Genomic DNA, 20,045 nt, shown 5'->3' with positions numbered 1-20,045 from the left:
TCTTTCTCTTCTCTTTGTATGCTTCCCTTAATTTTTACTTCTCGTTTTGCTTTTTTCTTTTGCAGTTCCCCACCACCACCACTTCAAAAACACACCTGTGCTGTCTTAACAAAATCCCAGCTGTTCTGGTTCAGGCAACAGAGTGAAAACGAAAATATTAAATTAAGATTCTTTACATAGATTGTAAGGTTTTCAGGGCAGAGAGCATCTCTTTGTCATATGTTTGTAAAATGCCCAACAACATTGGGGTCTCTAAGTGCTACCATATTACAAATAATAAATAATATTAAAATGAATTAAATCCCAAGGGGCTCAGAGGAAGGGAAGATAAATGGGGCAGCAAGACTTTAGATGAACAGTGTGACCAACCTGGGAACTGGGTAGATAAGTGGTCAAACAGGAAGGATGAAGCAGCAAATCAGTAGTTTTGAGAAAAATGGAAATCAATTTGGAATTGGCATCAAAGATGGATATATTCAGCACTGAACACTAAATTAAAAAAACCTGTTACTGGAACATTTGGACTGAGATGTTAAATTTACAAAATTGAGAAAGTTCTAATTTACGGTTCTCTCAGTAAATATAGTTCATCTCATGCAACATTACAGTTACAACAGCCAAGTTTAATTTTCTTTCCTCCACTCATAAATGAGTATTTTCAAACCGCCCACATGCTGGAATATTTTTTAAAAAGAAAGGAACTAGATACAGACTATTTAACAGAGGAAAGGATCATTTTGTGATTAAGGCCCCAGACTAAACTCAAAAAACCTATTAGGATCAATTCCTGACACTGCCACAAACTTCCCGTGCAACACTGGGCAGATCATTTAACTGTGTCTTGGTTCCCCATCTGTAAAACGTGGTTACTACTTCTCTAATGCACAAAGGTGCCATGTGGTGCTCAAATACTATGTGGCAATGGCTGCTTCATAAGTAACTAGAGAGACAAGGTGGCTGAGGTAATATCTTTTATTGGACCAACTTCTTTTGGTGAGAAAGACAAGTTTTTGAGCTCTTCTTCAGGTCGATGTAAGCTCAAAAACTCATCTCTCTCACCAAAAGAAGTTGGTCCAATAAAAGATATTACCTCACCCACCTTGTTTCTCTAATATCCTGGGACCAATACAGCTACCACACCACTGCACATAACAATAAGTAACTAGTCAGACATAACCCAGTTCTATCTATTCCCAGTTCTTCCAAAAGTTATGTGACATTGAACAGATCACTTGAATTCAGTGACCAAGTTTCCTCAACTGTGTTTAAAATAAAATAAAAAAGTAGAGAGAATAATACTCTCCAGTATAGTGCTTTTATAGTGCATTAAGGTTCACACAAACGTATACTACAGATTGCAAATTGAAGTTTTATTTCTTTGTATCTATCAGAACAAGTCATCCCAAGCTCATGTCTCACAGCAGAAGTCACTGTGACAGCATTTAATGTATTTAACATGCCCCGGTTTTCTAAGGGTACATCCACACAGCAAGCCTGATCAACACAGGTGTTCTGCAAAAAAACCCAAACAAAAAAAACCCAAACAAAACAAAATTATTCTAGAATGTATTAGCAGGAGTGTTGTAAGCAAGACCTAAGTAATTATTCCGCTCTACTCCATGCTGATTAGGCCTCAAGTGGAGTCTTGTGTTCAGTTCTGGGCACCATATTTCAGCAAAGATGTGGACAAATTGGAGAAAATCCAGAGAAGAGCAACAAAAGTGATTAAAGGTCTAGAAAACGTGACCTATGAGGGAGGATTGAAAAAACTGGGTTTAGTCTGAATAAAAGACTGAGAGGGGATTTGATAACTGTTTTCAACTACATAAGAGGTTGTTACAAGAAGGAGGAAGAAAAATTGTTCTTCTTAACCTCTGAGGATAGGATGAGAAGCAATGGGCTTAAACTGCAGCGAGGGCAGTCTATGGTGGACATCAGGAAAAACTTCCTGTCAGGGTGGTTAAGCACTGGAATAAGTTGCCTAGGGAGGTCGTGGAATCTCCAGCATTAGAGATTTGTAAGAGCAGGTTAGACAAACACCTGTCAGGGATGGTCTAGATAATACTTAGTCCAGCCATGAGTGCAGAGGACTAAACCAGATGATCTCTTGAGGCCCCTTCCAGTTCTACGATCTCTAGCACCACAGCAGGAGCCTGAGCCTTTAGACCTGGGCTCTCAGTCTCGCTGCCAGGGGATCCGGCTTGCTGTATAGTTGTACCCAAGGGTACCCATAGCCTGCATGGACTGCAAGCAGAGCAGCGTGAACTGGCCAATCCTGTAAATCTGACCCTCAGCCTTCAACCAAGCTGTAGGCAACTCCCGGGCAGGAACTGCCCTGCAACATTTCCCTCCACCGTTTAAATTCACTTCCACCCCCGGGGCAGCCAGGCCACCTCTCGCTGGGCAGACTGTTTATCCAGCCTCTCTCTCAGCGCCCACGAGCCTCCCCGCACTGCACAGCCTGGGGCAGGGCGCTGCTCCCCCGCCTGCACCTGAGGACACGCCCCGACCCCGGCCCCGCCGCTGTGTGGGCGGGAGGCCTAGGCCGGGCCCCGCGCTGCCACCTCCCCGGCGGGGAGGGGCGGATGCCCAGGGGTTGACGCGGCGGTGGGGGGAGGGGGCCGCTGACGCGAGGGGCCGCGCGGGAAGGCGGGTGGCGCCGCCCGCTCTACCTGCCCGTCCCCTGCAGGGCGCGCGCTCCGCTTCATAGTGCCGGCCTCAGCGCGAGGAACTCAGCAGCGCCGCCGCCCACCACGCACCTCCGCGCCTCGTGACTCCCCCTCAACGCCCCGCCCCACCCCACCCCACCGAAGCGAGGGGCGGAGCCTGGCGGGTTGCGGGCTGAGTTGGAACCGCAGCCGCGTGGGGGGCGGGCCCTCAGGGGGCGGGGCTTTCGTTGCTCGTCCTGGCCCCGCAGCCTCTTTGTCGTTAAGGGGCGGGGCAGATAGGGCACCCCCTACCTGGGCTGCCCCTAAGCGGGTGGGACCCCGCCCCCATCAGTGCCTGGGCTAGTCCGGTAGCTGCGGGGGGTGAGCACGTGTTTGGGGAGCGGACGGTGCGCAACGCGGGCCAATCCAGGGGGAGCGTTTGAAGGGGGGTTAGTATAAGGACCTGCCCTGTGGCTAGTGCCCGAGCCGTTGTGCCTGGGCTGGGAGTTGGGTACAGACGCTGCTGCTGCGTGGGCAGAGATTGCTATGGGGCTGTTTTTTTTTGGTTTTTAAGGGGCTACTGATGCCCATGAAGGTTTCAGCTCCAAAGGAACAAACAGGCGAGCGGGAGTTTTTAAAACTGGCAGTTTCGCTAGTAACAATAAGTGAAGTCAATCGGAAGAGGAGTGTAATCAGGCAACTTGGATTTTCTGCAAAGTGCAAGTGTTTGATGTCCACTACGCACATAGGGAGTGCCAGTGCCATACTGAATCAGGTCTCTGGCCCTGCTAGTCCGGTATCGTCTCTGGGCGGCACAAGATACTTCAGAGCACAGTGTAAGAGCGCTTGCAGTAGGGAGACGTGGGATGACCTGCCCTGTCCCACGTTACTAGAGACTAGGATGAGCACTAGCTAAAAAATTGGTTTAAACATCAGCTTTAATATTCTTTCCAAAAAAAATTAATATTCTTGATATAATTGTCCATCAATCTCTCTTTTTTTTTATTTTACTAAGTTCTTGATCTCAAAGACATCCTGTAGCAATGAGATCCAGAGTCTAATTATATACTCTGTGGAAAACCTTTATTGGTTTTTGAATTTCCCACTTCTAAATTTCATTGGATGTTCCTTTGTACTTGTGTTAGGAGACAGGCAAAACAGATGGGTCTTGTCTAGCTTCTCTATTTTATATACTTTTGTTATGTCCCCTCTTGTCTCCTTTTTAAAATAAAAAAATTGCAATCTTAAAACTCTCTTCACATGAGAATTTTCCCATGTCTCCAGCTATTCTCCTTATCCTTTTCTGAACACCGCTCTAATTCTACAATATCCTTTTTGAGATGGGGTAACTAATACTGCATACAATATTCTAGATGAGGCCACACTACTTTGATATGAAGGCATTATAATATTCTATTAGTCACTGTCCCATTCCTTGTGCATCCTAACATTTAGATTTTTTAAAAATGCTGCAGCATATTGAGCTAAGGGCTTCATTGTGCTGTTCAGAGTGATGCCCAGGTCCTCGTCCTGGGTTGAGAGAGTTAATCTACAGCGCTATAAAATGTATAAGATAATTTTTCCCTTCAGTATATATTACTTGCATTTATCAATACTGAATTTTATTCACCATCATGTTACCTATTTGCCTAGCTTGTTGATGTCTCTCTGAAGTTCCTCACAGTCCTCTCTGTTCCTGACTAACCTAAATAACTTTATTTGAGCATGAGCTTTCGTGAGCTACAGCTCACTTCATCGGATGCAGTGAGCTGTAGCTCACGAAAGCTCATGCTCAAATAAATTGGTTAGTCTCTAAGGTGCCACAAGTACTCCTTTTCTTTCTGCAAATACAGACTAACACGGCTGTTTACTCTGAAACCTAAATAACTTTGTCATTGCAACTTTTACACCTCACGTCTCACCACTATTTCCAGACCATTGTTTAATACTACAGGGCCTACTCTGGAATTTTGAGGCACCCTGTTAACTTTTTACAGTAAGGAAAACCAAGTAATCCTACTCTTTGCTTAATTTCTCCTAGCCAATTTTTGATCCATAACAATGCTTTGCCTCTTATCCCGTGACTGCTTAGCTTCTTATAGTCTTTTGTGTGGGACTTTGTCAAAGGCCTGTTTGGACATCTAAATAAATTGTTGTCTGGTTCTCCTTTATCCACTACTTTACTGATGTATTCAAAGAACTGTAAGAAATTAGTGAGACATTATTTTCCTGTGTAGAAACCATGCTTGTTAGACCCAATCATCATACCATGACCTTCCAAGTGTTTTATTTGTTTTTTAATTGTTTCAAATAATTTGTCTGGGTATAGATGTAAGTCTTACTGGTCTGTAATTCCCCAGATCACCATTACAGCCTTTTTAAAATATAGTTACAACACTGGGCTTAATGGAGGAATCGCAGAAACTGTTAAAATGTTTTAAGCATAAAGCTTAAGCATGAGAGAGGTCACACAGACACTGTCAATTTGCAATTTGGTCAGTTTTACAGAAATTAAATGTTGTTTAATTAATACACTTACCCCTGAATACTGCTTCTACTCTTTGTGATTTTACTATCATAGTTTCCTATCCCTTAAAAATACTTTTCTCTTTCCTGTTGTTTGTGAAAAATGTACACAGACAACAGGGAAACAAGACTCTCATCCTGTTTGCATTTTACATAGCTGGCCTCTTGTGCCTGCATGGAGTTCCACTGGTCTCTATGGAAACCACATGGGCACAGGGATCTGACCCTGTGGAACAGCCTGCAGGATGGAGCCTAAAGTGTTGTCAAATCCACAAAGTAAGCAAGCTGAAAAAAATGTTTATTCCTCTGTCATTTCTAGTAATCTTAGATATTACTTGTAACTATAGTAGATATAAATAGTTTCAAACAGAAGTGTGAATTTAAAATTGATGGTGTGCTTTAAAGTAGAAGGTAGTCACAAGGTCTGGATAAAAGTCAGAATTCACTCTTTTGTTACAAGCATTTAGTACTACAACTTTAGCTGGGCCCCAATCCTGTAGCTAGGTCCAGCCACACAGAATTTATTGCAGGATGAAGTCCCTGAATGAATAAATAAAAAACTCATTATTGGCTTTAACTTGGCAAGAGTCATTTTTGAGCAAAGTAACTTCCAAAACTGATCTATCACCCCCAAATAAATTAACTAATTAATTAAGGTAAATATTCAAAGCATTTTGCAGACATTTTCTTTTTCATGTACTTGCACAGCGTGTATGACAGGATATCTGGAAGATTAGAAAAAATAAGTAATCTGAAAGAGAAAATCAGAGGTATGTGCTGTTGAAAGAATGTAGAAAGAATTAGCGTGTCAAGTGTGGCTTCCCTGTTTTTGCAGGCAAAAGTCTGCATTGTAACAAATTATGAGCTGTTGTCCAGATCCTCAGAGGTATTTAGGTGCCTAACTGCCTTTGAGCCTGGGCCTGTGTGTTTTGGATTCTGTGGGCTGACAATATATTGCAGTATTTTATGAGAATAGAAGAACAGATCCAGGCAGTCGCTCCTTGATTTGGCATTATAACTGCATACACGGACTCTGTTTTCCATATAATGTTTTGAAGTTAAAAGAAAAGGAGTACTTGTGGCACCTTAGAGACTAACCAATTTATTTGAGCATGAGCTTTCGTGAGCTACAGCTCACTTCATCGGATGCATACTGTGGAAATTGCAGAAGACATTATATACACAGACACCATGAAACAATACCTCCTCCCACCCCTCTCCTGCTGGCCTATCCAACTATACTCTCAGCCCAGCAGAAGCAGCTGTCCTATATCGGGGCCTCTCCTTCTGCCCCTCCACCCCCACGAACATGATACAGTTCTGTGGTGACCTAGAATCCTATTTTCGACGTCTCCGACTCACCAAAAACCACATACCACACAACAGAACCACTAACCCAGGAACCTATCCTTGCAACAAAGCCCGTTGCCAACTGTGCCCACATATCTATTCAGGGAACACCATCATAGGGCCTAATAACATCAGCCACACTATCAGAGGCTCGTTCACCTGCACATCCACCAATGTGATATATGCCATCATGTGCCAGCAATGCCCCTCTGCCATGTACATTGGTCAAACTGGACAGTCTCTACGTAAAAGAATAAATGGACACAAATCAGATGTCAAGAATTATAACATTCATAAACCGGTCGGAGAACACTTCAATCTCTCTGGTCACGCAATCAGAGACATGAAGGTCACTATCTTACAACAAAAAAACTTCAAATCCAGAGTCCAGTGAGAAACTGCTGAATTGGAATTCATTTGCAAATTGGATACTATTAATTTAGGCTTAAATAGAGACTGGGAGTGGCTAAGTCATTATGCAAGGTAGCCTATTTCCCCTTGTTTTTTCCTACCCCCCCCCCCGACGTTCTGGTTAAACTTGGATTTATGCTGGAAGTGGCCCACCTTGATTGTCATGCACATTGTGGGGAGAGTGGTCAGTTTGGATGAGCTATTGCCAGCAGGAGAGTGAGTTTGTGGGGGGCGGGGGTGAGAAAACCTGGATTTGTGTTGCAAATGGCCCACCTTGATTATCATGCACATTGTAGGGAGAGTGGTCACTTTGGATGAGCAATTACCAGCAGGAGAGTGAGTTTGTGTGTGTATGGGGGTGGGGGAGTGAGAAAACCTGTATTTCTGCAGGAAATGGCCCACCTTGATTATCATACACATTGTGAAGAGAGTGGTCACTTTGGATGGGCTATTACCAGCAAGAGAGTGAGTTTGTCTGTGGGGGGGTGGAGGGTGAGAAAACCTGGATTTGTGCTGGAAATGGCCCAACTTGATGATCACTTTAGATAAGCTATTACCAGCAGGAGAGTGGGGTGGGAGGAGGTATTGTTTCATGGTGTCTGTGTATATAATGTCTTCTGCAATTTCCACAGTATGCATCCGATGAAGTGAGCTGTAGCTCACGAAAGCTCATGCTCAAATAAATTGGTTAGTCTCTAAGGTGCCACAAGTCCTCCTTTTCTTTTTGCGAATACAGACTAACACGGCTGTTACTCTGAAACTTGAAGTTAAAAAACACTGTGTAATTGCAAAGTAGGACGCACGGTCTTGTGGTTAAGGCACTGCACTGGTATTTAGGGGTTATAAATTCAGTTTGAGTCCCTCCCACAAACTTTTTACATGATTTTGCATAATTCAAGGCCCCCCGACCATGAAAATTTTTCTGTGTGGGTGATGCCCACTCCAATAGTTGGATCCAAGAAGGCATGACTCACCTGCATTGATCCATTTGTACCAATGGCCTTTGCTGCCTCACATCCCCATTTGTAAAATGGAAATAATAATACTTGTGCACCTTAATGGGAGTTGGCAGTGCTGGTCAGAACAGCTGATACAAAGCAAAGAGATGACTAGTAGGTTTAAAATAAACATTAGAATGGTAGGGGAACGCTTTTTGTTAAAGAGGGGCTTTCCGATTTCTGTCAAAAACCTAAAAGCATTCACTTCTCACCTGTGGGGTTTGTTTGCTTGGATTTTTCAGTCCATGTTTACTAATCCCTGAAGCTGTTTTTCCTAATCTAGGGTTTCAAGCAATGCAGTACCCAGTGGGCCGGGATGGGGGGCGGAGCGAGATAGTGCTTTATATACTGAAAAGCATCTGTGTCCAGCAAAAGTGCGGGGGGACTTTGGGCACCGCTTCTACGGAAGCCATGGGGGAGGGGGGGTTGTTAAAATGTACAGAGTGCCTTGCTACCAGCTACAATTTGCGGCGGGTGGGCCAGGGAACGCTCAGTGTTGCACCAATGGCCTGGCAGGGCCCTAAACTTTGGTGCTCTTCCTGCACCGTGGAGCAGCAGAGCCTACCAGCGCAGAAAAGCCTATGGGCTCCCCACAGCAAGCCAAGCCGCTGTAGTGACACAAACTGCAACCGGCACATTTTCCCAGCGGGCGGAAGCCCCTGTCCAAGAGACTACTAGCCCTTTAAGGGCAGAACCCTCCCCGGAGAGACCAGCAACTTTTGCGACAGAGAGCGATTGTGACGCAATCAGCGGGCGTTCGATGGAACGCGTCAGCCGGTTCCAGCGGGCCGGCGGGAGGGACGCCTTTCACCCAGCAGCGGGAGCGGGGGCGAAGGGGGATGGTGGAGCAGGGACCATGGCTCCTGCCGCCGCCGCCGTCGCCGTGCAGCCGCCCGAGATCCAGTTCGCGCAGAGATTGGCCGCCAACGAGAAGCGGAGCCGGGACCGGGCGGTGAAGAAGCTGCGCGGCTACATCAGCCTCCGGACCCAGAGCCCGGCGGGTAAAGACTGGGAGAGGCGCGTGGTGGGCCAGGCACGTGGCGCTGGGGCGGGCAGCCGAGTATTGGGGGCAGTGGCAACTCTGCGGAGACGCCGTGGGCGTAGGAGGCGCACGTGCCTGGGGTAAGGGTCGGAGCGGCTGGGGCAAGCACATGGTGCTCCGGGAGGCATCGACATTCGTGAAGGAGGGTGGGTAGCGCAGGCACGTGGGATTGGCACTGGCGGCAGACTGCTGAGGGGCAGCGGAGTTAGGGAAAGGAAGTGGAGTCACAGAATGTGTGAGAGGCACGTGGAGTTGTTGGGAGCCTCTGAGAATGGAGATGTGGGGTTGGCACGTGGTGTGTGGTGCAGCAGGGCCAGAGTAGGAGGGAGTGAGGGATGCTGCTACTCAGATGGGAGTGGAGTGTCTTGTACTCGCCCATCTTTTCTGAGGAGAATTAGTATGCCCAGTGTCCCTATTTTATATTATTTTTAATTGACTTTTACCACAGGAAGCATTTTTCCTGAAATATAGTTCTACAAATGTGGAGGGGATGATTAGCAGCTCTTAAGAGCACAGAGACTTCAAGTACTTGAACATGGACAATTAAATTTCCTTGGTGGACCATTTGTACAGTGGGTACACTTAAGTTTCTTGTGGCTTTAGAAATATTACAGGTTTCTTAGAGACTCCCCATTTTAAACACAGAATATCACTGGAACCAGAATGAATTTTTTTTTTAAGCTTGCTCATCGAACTTACATTTTGAAACTGCATGTAACCCAGTTATGATTGCCAGAGGAGTACACGCATTTGAGCTCACAAATGAAGCACCCTAGCTGGATGACTGAGGAAATGTTAAGTGACAACATGCTTTAGAGTTGACAGCTGACTGAGGCCTAATCTACATTGAAAAATTAGATCAATGTGGCTAGGTCAGCTCTGGAAAACCTTTGTCTCCTGAGTGCTATGGGTATGCTGACCTAATCCCCAGTGTAAATGCGGCGAGGTGAGCGCAATAATTCCTCTGTCAGCCTGGCTGCTGCCTTGCGGAGAGATGGATTAACTACATCAATAGAAAAACTCCTTCCGTCCATGTCAGAAGCATCTGCGGTATGGCACGACAGCAGCGCAGGTGCAGCTCTATAGCTGTACCACTGCAGACCTACCCTGAGATGAATGGGTGTAATTCATAGCTGTTCCATGTTTTCCGCCTGACAATTCAATAGGGTCTGCACTTCAGTTGTTTATGGGAGCACCCATTTACAATATGACTGTGTACCAAACTTGTTAGAAAATGTCTTGGTGTAGCTAATAGGGGCAGAATCCAGCCCCATCAATGTTAGCAATACCAGGCCATATGCTAGCAAGATTGGTGCACAACCATATTGCATGCCTTAATATACGGCTGCAATTACAGTGGAAAGAGGGATTTTAGGTCCTCTTTCCACCTCACTACGCATGTTGCGGCCTGGTTTGACCTCTTAGGGTAGACTAAGCATATTTTTACTCTGTCCAGGATTTCGCCACAAACCAAGGAGAGGGTTATGGGCCTGCATACACATCAAGATTAAACACTATACAGTAACTCCTCACTTAACGTTGTAGTTATGTTCCTGAAAACACAACTTTAAGCGAAAAGATGTTAAGCGAATCCAATTTCCCAATAAGAATTAATGTAGATTGCGGGGGGGCGGGGGTAGGTTCTGGGGAAATTTTTTTTCACCAGATAAAAGACTATATTATATTAAATTGTTTGTTTAAAACTTATACTGAGTGTGTGTGTGTGTGTGTGTGTATATATATACACACACACACACAGTGTATGTTTTAAAACAAACAATTTAATAGTGGTACACAGCGATGATGATTGTGAAGCTTGGTTGAGGTGGTGAAGTCAGAGGGTGGGCTATTTCCCAGGAGATGCCTTACTGCTAAATGATGACCTACCAATTGGCTGAGCCCTCAAGGGTTAATTCATTGTTGTTAAGGTACCCTCACACACTACAAGGCAGCAAAAATGGAGGGAGGGGAGACAGCATGGCAGACAGAGACACACACCGTGTGTGGGAGAGAGAAGCGCATTGCTCCTTTACATACGCTGACCCCACTTTTACATACACTGCCTTTTTAAGTTAATCAGCAAGCTGAGACAGCTGCTGCCAGGAAGCTCCCTCCGTCCTGAGCCCTGTCGTGTGTCCTCCCCGCTCTATGGAAGACGGGGAAGCGGGGTGCAGGTGATAGCCTGCTGGGCGGTTACCACACAGGAAACTTAGGGGAGCGGGGAGCTGTTAGCGGGGCTGCCAGTCCACCCTGGTTCCAAGCCCCCACTAGCTAGCTCCAACAGGCAGCTCTTCCTGCAAACAGTGGACAAAGCAGGCGGCTGCCAAACAACGTTATAAGGGAGCATTGCACAACTTTTAAACGAGCATGTTCCCTAATTGATCAGCAATGAAACAACGTTAACCGGGACGACTTTGAGGAGTTACTGTATTGGGTACTGTATTGACAACTATGGTATGTCCCCTAACAAGGTGGCTATGTAGATGAGCATTTAACACTCCATTGGGTCACATTTGAAAGGATTTCGTTGCAACTGGAAGAGCTAAAATCTTTTTTATTGTTTTAAAAGAAATTAAATTCTGCAGAAACCTGAAATGCAAGACACTGAATCCATTGTATGCATGGAAATTTAGTGTGTGCGGAGTACCAGGGCTCTTGCTAATATAATTACAAAATACTTAGATAAATATCAGCACCTTGTTTCTTAATTTGGATTCTTCATGGTTTTTTCACACTTTCTTTTTAAACCTTGCCACTCAGTAATTGGGTGACTGAAGGGCTTAAAAGGGAATGAAAGGAGCCTTCTGTGGCTTCCCATCCTAGAGATCTACAATCTGTTAGAGCCTATCTAGATTAGGAAAACTTGCACCAGTATAGTTGTAGTGCTCTTATACCAGCACAAGCCCCAAGCGCAGAGATGCTTCACCAGTGTGACTTACACTGGTGACTTGCTGAAGGCAAGTTGCACAGATGCATTCTGTCTACACTGCAGGTTTGCAGATACCCCAGGGCAACCTCCTCCCACACCGTAGAAGGGCTATTTCTGAGCTGTAGCTAACAATATATTTGTACCTGCACTAACTGAAACACTGCCCCTTCATGACACGATACCTATAACTTAAGGCAGGCCTGCTATTATGCTCACTATAATCACTAATATAGGGGGTTCAGTTTTAATATACACATGAAGTGATTATATTTTAATAATCCACCTGTGGGAAAAGAGCATAAGGAATTGATAGTGTTGCATTCTAAATGTTATCCTTGTGAAATAAAAATGTTTTAAAAGTCTATCTCCTTACCCATGGAAAAGTTCCCCTTGATCTTTTCAAAATTTAACAACTGACATAATCTGTGACAGGCCTTATTATGGAGGCAGCAGTCATGACTCTATAGTTAAGGTTGTACATACACTCGGACTTTCTTTCTGTTACACTGTTGTAAATTGTTGACTATAGTGTACTTAAAATGGTCTAAAGCAGAGCAGACCCAGGTTCAGTATCCATATGAAAAAACATCTGTCAAGCAGCAAAGCCCGTGTTTCAGAGAAGCTGCCAAAAACCTGAAACTATTATTTTGTAATCCACACATAACCTATAACAGGATATCTATGTAAAACTCCAAAGAACAGTTTTTAATTTATATATGGCCGTTTTTTATCTTCAGAAGGTTGGTCTAGCTTGAATTGTACTGAAGATACATTGGCTTGATAGTCACATCTCATTTACAATAGCTAGGGAGCTATTTAAGTTTGTGGAGATTTTGGAGGAGCAGATCCTGGTGAGATATTCCCATAACTTGCTCATGTATCTATATACCAGCTAAAAGGCAGTCTTATTGTCACAGAACACCACCTTTTCTGAACATTTGCTTGGATGGCTGAAGCTGGCACAGTTTTAAAATGTTGATGTTGAGTATAGTTTCCTTTGGTTACAACTTACGATCTGAGCCTGATGGTTTTTCAAGGCTCACATGTAGCACTTTGCATGTTTCCATCACCCACTTCTATTTCTTGTATTTGGAAATGTTGGTGGATCAGGCTGAAGTGTGTGTTTTGATGTATGTTTGATATGGTACAGAAGTGATAGGGACTCTCAACTAGCACTCAAAGTCTTGTGGTGATAAATCCTATCTTAAAGCTCAGTATCACTTTGCTATAATAGGCTCTGAGCACTATTTTTAGCATCACTAATATTAGAGAACCTAAAATATGTAGGTGTTCAACTGGCTCTACTGATACTTGTTACTTTTCTTAGACGTCCACATGCCATAGCTTGGAATTGAGTGTAAGACCACTGCACAAATTCTAGTGAAAATTAGAGACTCTTGAATTTTTAGTACTATGAGAGAGACTCTGAACAATTAAAATAAAGAGGTAATAATGTACCTCAAGTTTAATTTGTGACTAAAATGTTTTCATTGTATTTGTTTGTACAGCTTGATTTAGTAAAAAAGGGAATATGCCATATTTTTCTGATAATTAGAGGCTCACCTCCTGTAGAGCACCTATATGCATCTCTTGACCTGTGCTACATGAAAAGTGAAACTTTTATTAAAAACATGGTCAAGGGAAATTTAGAAATATGTGGACATAGAAATGGTAAGATACAGTGGGAAGGAGAATACTAAACAGGAAGGGAATGCTACTTCAGTGTATCAAATTAAAAGGAAAACACAGTGCAGTGTGTTAAACCAGAAAAAAAAGGAGCTCTGCAAGCTCAGAAAAAGAAACACTTTGTTCTAATATAAACATAACTTTTGCAATGCGGTGCATGGGGTTTCTACTGGTAAGCATTCAACTCTCAGTACAATCAAAAGAACTTAATTACTATCTAGATTTAGGACTGAGTCATGCTCAAAAATATTAAATGTGATTCAGTGATCTGCGTTCTAATACCGTTTTATCCCATCCACGACTGCTGACCACTGAGAAATCAGTTCAATGTTTGGACCACATTAAAATAAGATTCCAAAACACAGACCCATTCTGAATGTATAGATTGGGCTTTCATGTTTCTTAGTGCAGTGACAGCCACTTACTCTCCCTGGTTTGTACTTCCCCTTTCATCCTTTCCATGCAAAATTAAATATGATGCCCTCACCAAAAATAACACTGGGACTTTGTTCCCTATAGTATGTTTTCTTGTAGTGCAATGCTGTGCTGGCAGGGGGATCGATCAGTATGACCTAACACAGATGGGTTTTTCCCATCTGTGACTTCAAAATCCTTGTTAGTGTACTATATACTTTGTATGAGACAAGTTGGAGGCTTAAAGGCACTGTATCATTGTATTAACCGCATTTTTCCAAAAGCAAAACCGTCATATTCGCTTCAGTTCCATTCAAAATAGGAGAAAAAATGTTTGCCGAAAAGGAACTGAAAGGGGTGGAAGAGGGTGAGGGGGAAATGAGAAATCTGCTTGTAAGCATTTGGTGGCAGTGTCTTTTTTTTTTCTCTCTCTCTCTCCTCCCCTCCCACCCCCCTCCCATGCATAATTTTTGTTGTTGTTTGCACTCTAGGTGGCTTCAGCCAAGAAGAATTATTAAAAATATGGAAAGGACTATTTTATTGTATGTGGATGCAGGATAAACCTCTGCTACAGGTACGTCATCCCATGTTTTTTTGTGTATATAATGGATATTCTTCTGAATTGCACCATGAAGATGTAGTGCCCTTTCATTTTGGGTAGCAACACTGACCCAATTTAACACTCTTGCCACATTTCATTCATAAGGATAAGTTGGAATTAAGCGCATGTGGGAGAGTTAATTGTAACTGGTAGTCCTTCACTAAAAGGAGGTACCTGTAGATTTACTTGAATGGGAGTGTAATTGGGTTTGGAATTTTCAGCAGCCTTTCCAGGGAGATGTAAAACCTTTTCCTTCAAATTTTATTTTGTTTATGTACCCCCTGGAATTGTATTGGTTTGCGTATGACCTACCACAGTTGCCTCTATAAACAAAGTAGGAATCCTTTAACTACAACATGTCCTGGCCTCTGATTTAACCCAGTTTGAAAGTTTTGCTTGCCTTTTTTTTGTGTCAGGCTACAGAAGAGAACCCTTTTCTTTGTCACGAGGGATTCAGATAATCTTTCTTTCTCTTGCCATTTGGCTTCAACAATAATTTTCTTCAGCTTCTTCAGTCTGTATTGGTACAGTTTCTATCCTGGGGGAGCAGGGAACTTTAGAGTTTGTCATCCACTTTTGGAAGACTCTAGCGTTGCTCCTTGTCCCCCCTCTACCCCCCCCCCCCTTTTTTTTAAGGTAGTTGGGGATGGGGAGGAAACTAAAGGTTAATAACTCTATTGAGGTAACTGATCTTTGGTGATACTGTCTTTCATTGTTCTCTCATAGGTCTCTGAAGCTGATCCCTCATGTAGTCCTAATTGTCCAAATCTAATTTTTTAGTGTAACAACTTTGGCCAGGAAGTTTGGATAACTTTCTCCTTTACCTTCAGTTCTAAGTGGGCTGTGTTGTACTCCATCCGGTGCCAGCTTACTTCCCTTACATTATCTGCAGATTCTTTGCAACTTGAGTGCCTCTTTGTATTCAACACTATGTAAGCTTAGAGGAAGATGTTGATTCCTAACCTTAAAATCACTCCAGATCCCAGTAACTTCATTCCTTGCAACCGTTTAAATTGCCGTTTGCATAGCCAGTATTCATTTTGTAAAGAATACAGCGTGTGCTGCATATAATTGACGACTTCATATTATCAGTGCTCATAAGGTTTTATACGGATTTGTAAACTCAAAGGTGTGCGTTTATTCTCCTGATGATCTAGTTTGGTCTGCTGCTGGAAAGAAGTTCTTTTGTAGACTTGTCAAGATGAACAGTTCCTTGGTATCCTTGAGTCTTCTCTTATGTGTAATCCATACTAACAAAAGTGCAGCCACAGCATGGCAATGTAGGTTAAAAAGAACATTTTCAAGCTCTGGGTTGCTTTGTCATATCCACAACTACGTGAGATTCTGTGTGTGTGGAAACATGAACTCTTATTCCTGCTACCTCAACACTTTTTTAGTATAAAGTTAATTTAAAAGTTTAGATTAACCAATGTTGTTTTGCCGCAGATCGGAAGGAGGCTAAACCCTGAAACAAGGTGCTAACTTTATTTTATTTTTAAGGAGGAACTAGCAAGTACTATCTCCCAACTTATCCATGTCGTTCAGAATATAGAGGCTCGTAAGTTTACCATTTCATTTTGTTTTCTCTAATTTTTCTCCAAAGTGCCTTTTGTATTTTGGAACTTTTAGCCAGTTGTCAGAGTCCAGAACAGAGACAGGTGGGGTGGTTGTTTATTTTGTTGTCTTTCTTTTCCAGCTGTCATCCAAGATTTGTTTGTGATTGCAATGTATGAGGCAGGTCTCTGTCACATATTCAGAATCCAATCAGTTCTTCTTTGTATCTAGACTTGTCTTGCTGAAGTTTGTTTGCAGTATGATAACAAGTGTGCTTATTACCAGTCTGACATAAAAAGTGCTCATATACAATGATGGATAGCAATACAAAACCATAAGATTGCCTTTCTACTTCACTTTTATTCAGCTGCTGATTTGTTTTTATGTCTTTCACCTCAATTAAAAACAAACATGGTTTTTGAACTGTAAGGCCCTGATTCAGTATTAAGGATGTGCCTAACTGCTTTGCTGAATCAGGGCCTAAATGGGTATAGGTACAACTTAGTGCAAAATCAACGCTTCCTTGTCCCTGGTGTAGATGTGCATTTTGTATTTAATGTTTTACAAAGATCAGTCACTGTAACTGTTTGCCACACCTATCTATGTAAAGTACTTGTTTGCTTCCTATTACTGTAGTATCTGAGCACCTTACAGTCTGTATTGTATCTATCCTCACAACAGTCTTGAGTATGTATTTCTAGGCTGGTGCTGAAGCTGTTGGACCAGTATGTAGAGAAGTGTGGAAAAAAAATTAAGTTGGAAAAGTAGTCTCTCTCGGCTGCTTTCAGTAACAGAAAATAGTATTGGTGTTGAACGTGCACATTCACTCTTTTTGTTCTGTTGCAGAGCATCTGTTCATTCAGACCTTTTGGCAAACCATGAACCGTGAATGGAATGGGATAGACAGACTGCGCCTTGATAAATACTACATGGTAATATTAACTTTTTTCAGGTGGTGGGGTGGTGGTTGTTTTTCTTTTTGGGGTAGGGGTGTACATTTGTGTGTGTGTTTGTATTTTGAATACTTTTAAAAATCTCGTGATTAATCACGATTAATGCTTTTTAGTCATTTGACAACCCTATTTTAAATGTAACCATTTGTTTCCAATACTACTCACTATGACTTGAATCTTGATTCTTTGTTAAATAAAAGTATACGGTGCTTGTTTTCAATATAAAAATAGCTAAGTGCCTTGTGTCAAGCAGCACAGTGACCTGAAGTGTAATTGCTAAACTGGTGTGCACTGTTTCTTTAGGTTTCAGAGTAACAGCCGTGTTAGTCTGTATTCGCAAAAAGAAAAGGAGTACTTGTGGCATCTTAGAGACTAACCAATTTATTTGAGCATAAGCTTTCGTGAGCTACAGCTCAGTTCATCGGATTTCTTTAGAAGCAGCGAATCTGTGAACACTCTGAGTGTCCAGTGAATCAGGGGATGGACGCTCCAGGGAGATGCTTGCACGGTTTGATGGCAAAAGGATTTTGCTAGTTTCAGCATACACAATGCAAAGCATATTTGTTTATAGGCCTTTAACTAGGAGCCATGACAGATATAGAGGTCATCACATAATTTTTATATAAGTGTCTGATCCTGCACATGCTTATACATTTGCTTAGCTTTACACCATTGGGTACTCCTCATTGACTTTAGTAGGACTACTCCTGGGGATAAAGTTAAGCACATGCATAAGTGTTTGTCATGATATCCAGAGGGCATGTTAATGGATACCTCATCAACATTCAGGTTTCAGAGTAACAGCCGTGTTAGTCTGTATTCGCAAAAAGAAAAGGAGTACTTGTGGCACCTTGGAGACTAACCAATTTATTTGAGCATAAGCTTTCGTGAGCTACAGCTCACTTCATCGGATGCATACTGTGGAAAGTACAGAAGATCTTTTTATACACACAAACCATGAAAAAATGGGTGTTTACCACTACAAAAAGGTTTTCTCTCCCTCCACCCCTCTCTCCTGCTGGTAATAGCTTATCTAAAGTGATCGCTCTCCTTACGATGTGTATGATAATCAACTTGGGCCATTTCCATCATACACATCGTAAGGAGAGCGATCACTTTAGATAAGCTATTACCAGCAGGAGAGAGGGGTGGGGGGAGAGAAAACCTTTTTGTAGTGGTAAACACCCATTTTTTCATGGTTTGTGTGTATAAAAAGATCTTCTGTACTTTCCACAGTATGCATCCGATGAAGTGAGCTGTAGCTCACGAAAGCTTATGCTCAAATAAATTGGTTAGTCTCTAAGGTGCCACAAGTACTCCTTTTCTTTTTGCTCATCAACATTAATATTTAAATAAAAGTAAGGCTACTTTAAGATTTTTCTGGAAGGTGCCATTTAAAAACAAAAGAAGTTACCATCTGTAGTAGTTAAACTTACCACAGTGTATTAGATTCCTAATTTTAATACAATATTTCCTATACTTAAGTATTGAAGTGAGGTAAATTAATTTTTAAAGGCATATTCTAAGCTTAAAATATCTATTAATGGAAATACACAGTAAAATCAGATTAGTATTTTAGTCTTCCTATTTTTATTTCTTTTTTTAAAAAAGGACGCTAAATTCAAAAACTTGCATTATTGTAGTGTTATGGTTGAGAAGTTAACTACTCCAAATTGAGAACGTCAAAAATGTAAGGTTCCTAGAGGTTAATTTATTATGGCTGTTACATATGTAGTGTTCCTGTCTCTTAATTAAATGTATATACAACAGGACAAACTAATGTTAGTATGAAGGTGTTAACATTTTCAATTGGTTTGAATTTATTAAATTGGAATTTCTGTAAATGGGAAAGTGGGGGAATGCACCTTCACTGCTTTGGAGGATTTTTGGGGTGGGGGAGCAGCATAGAACAGTGAGGAGGGATGTACTATGGTCACTGTATTTTGTTTGGCTTGCAATGTAATGACAGCAAATAGTGATGCTGTTGGAACTTTAGATCACACGCTGCCTGTACCCCATCTCCCAGTAGTGGAGAGACTTCTCGTGTATTCATGAAAGACCCTTTCCAGCAAACTTTGTGGGCCATAAAAAGCTCAACTAAAGAGTCTGCCTATGTGACTGTCAGAGTAGCTATTTTATTGACTCTCAAATAGTTAGAAAACTGTAGTGTCATATAACAAATCTTCTGCTTTATAGCTAATCCGCATGGTTTTGAGGCAGTCCTTCGAGGTACTGAAAAGAAATGGATGGGATGAAAGGTAAATAAACTGCTAGATGTATAATAAAGAAGTTACATGGTTTGCCCATATCAAAAATATTTTAATTTAACATGCCTTCTTCCTCTCAAGATGGCTCTTTTTAGTCGTTGGCTTTCTTTGTTCTGTACACTGATTTTATGCAACACAAACCATCCCAGACTTGCTAAATATTACAATATTTTCACCCTTGCTCAAGTATTCTTTCAAAGACATTGCTTTCACTTACCCCTCACTCTGCCCTGGTGACTGCCACATAGGGCACCAGGCTGCTGACCATCTTGGTAGCAAGATCTTTCTGCACTTCTGCTGATATAGTCCTCAAAACTCAGTGCTGAATTGAGAAATGTTTGATCCTTCAAGGGACATATGCATCTTTTCTCATATCACAATCACAGCTTTCCCAAGCTGCTCCGAGTAATTCCTCCACTATTTGGTACAGCTACACATAACACGGGGAACATGGCTGGAGTGCATGCAGATAAATGCTGGATGTTCAAATCTGTGAAGCACAGCACCAACAATGCTGCGTTCTTTTAGTTCTCCTTATCTATTTATTGTGGCACCATGCTACTGAATCCTTCATAATAATATTGCTAGCTCCAGGGTACAGAGTTACGGTTGCATTGTGGGTATGTTGTGTACTGTAAGTTCATATTTCCTGGTTTCCAGAGAAAT

At 42.4% G+C, this 20,045-nt stretch overlaps 2 protein-coding genes across 5 annotated transcripts in view; one reads left to right on the top strand and one right to left on the bottom strand.

The window, feature by feature from the left end:
- Positions 1–2,858, bottom strand: part of HSF2BP (heat shock transcription factor 2 binding protein) — a 51,958-nt gene extending 49,100 nt beyond the window's left edge. For 2 of the 4 annotated variants that reach the window (XM_074969345.1, XM_074969350.1), the window contains exon 1: positions 2,673–2,791. In XM_074969345.1, coding sequence (XP_074825446.1) covers positions 2,673–2,708 — 36 coding nt within the window. In that variant the 5' untranslated portion in view covers positions 2,709–2,791. Of the gene's footprint in view, positions 1–2,672 lie in introns of all 4 variants that reach the window. The other 2 variants (XM_074969348.1, XM_074969347.1) reach the window with 2 other exon arrangements.
- A 5,811-nt stretch (positions 2,859–8,669) lies between these two features.
- RRP1B (ribosomal RNA processing 1B) overlaps positions 8,670–20,045 on the top strand; it is a 32,506-nt gene continuing 21,130 nt past the window's right edge. Inside the window, exons 1-5 of the mRNA XM_074969333.1 lie at positions 8,670–8,934; positions 14,496–14,578; positions 16,106–16,163; positions 17,006–17,091; positions 19,309–19,370. Coding sequence (XP_074825434.1) covers positions 8,694–8,934; positions 14,496–14,578; positions 16,106–16,163; positions 17,006–17,091; positions 19,309–19,370 — 530 coding nt within the window. The 5' untranslated portion in view covers positions 8,670–8,693. The remainder of the gene's footprint in view (positions 8,935–14,495; positions 14,579–16,105; positions 16,164–17,005; positions 17,092–19,308; positions 19,371–20,045) is intronic.

The sequence above is a fragment of the Natator depressus genome, chromosome 1 (genome assembly GCF_965152275.1).
Source record: "Natator depressus isolate rNatDep1 chromosome 1, rNatDep2.hap1, whole genome shotgun sequence".
Classification (NCBI taxonomy): domain Eukaryota; kingdom Metazoa; phylum Chordata; order Testudines; family Cheloniidae; genus Natator; species Natator depressus.
The sequence above is the reverse complement of the archived record's forward strand: the minus strand, read 5'-3'. Positions and strand labels throughout refer to the sequence as shown.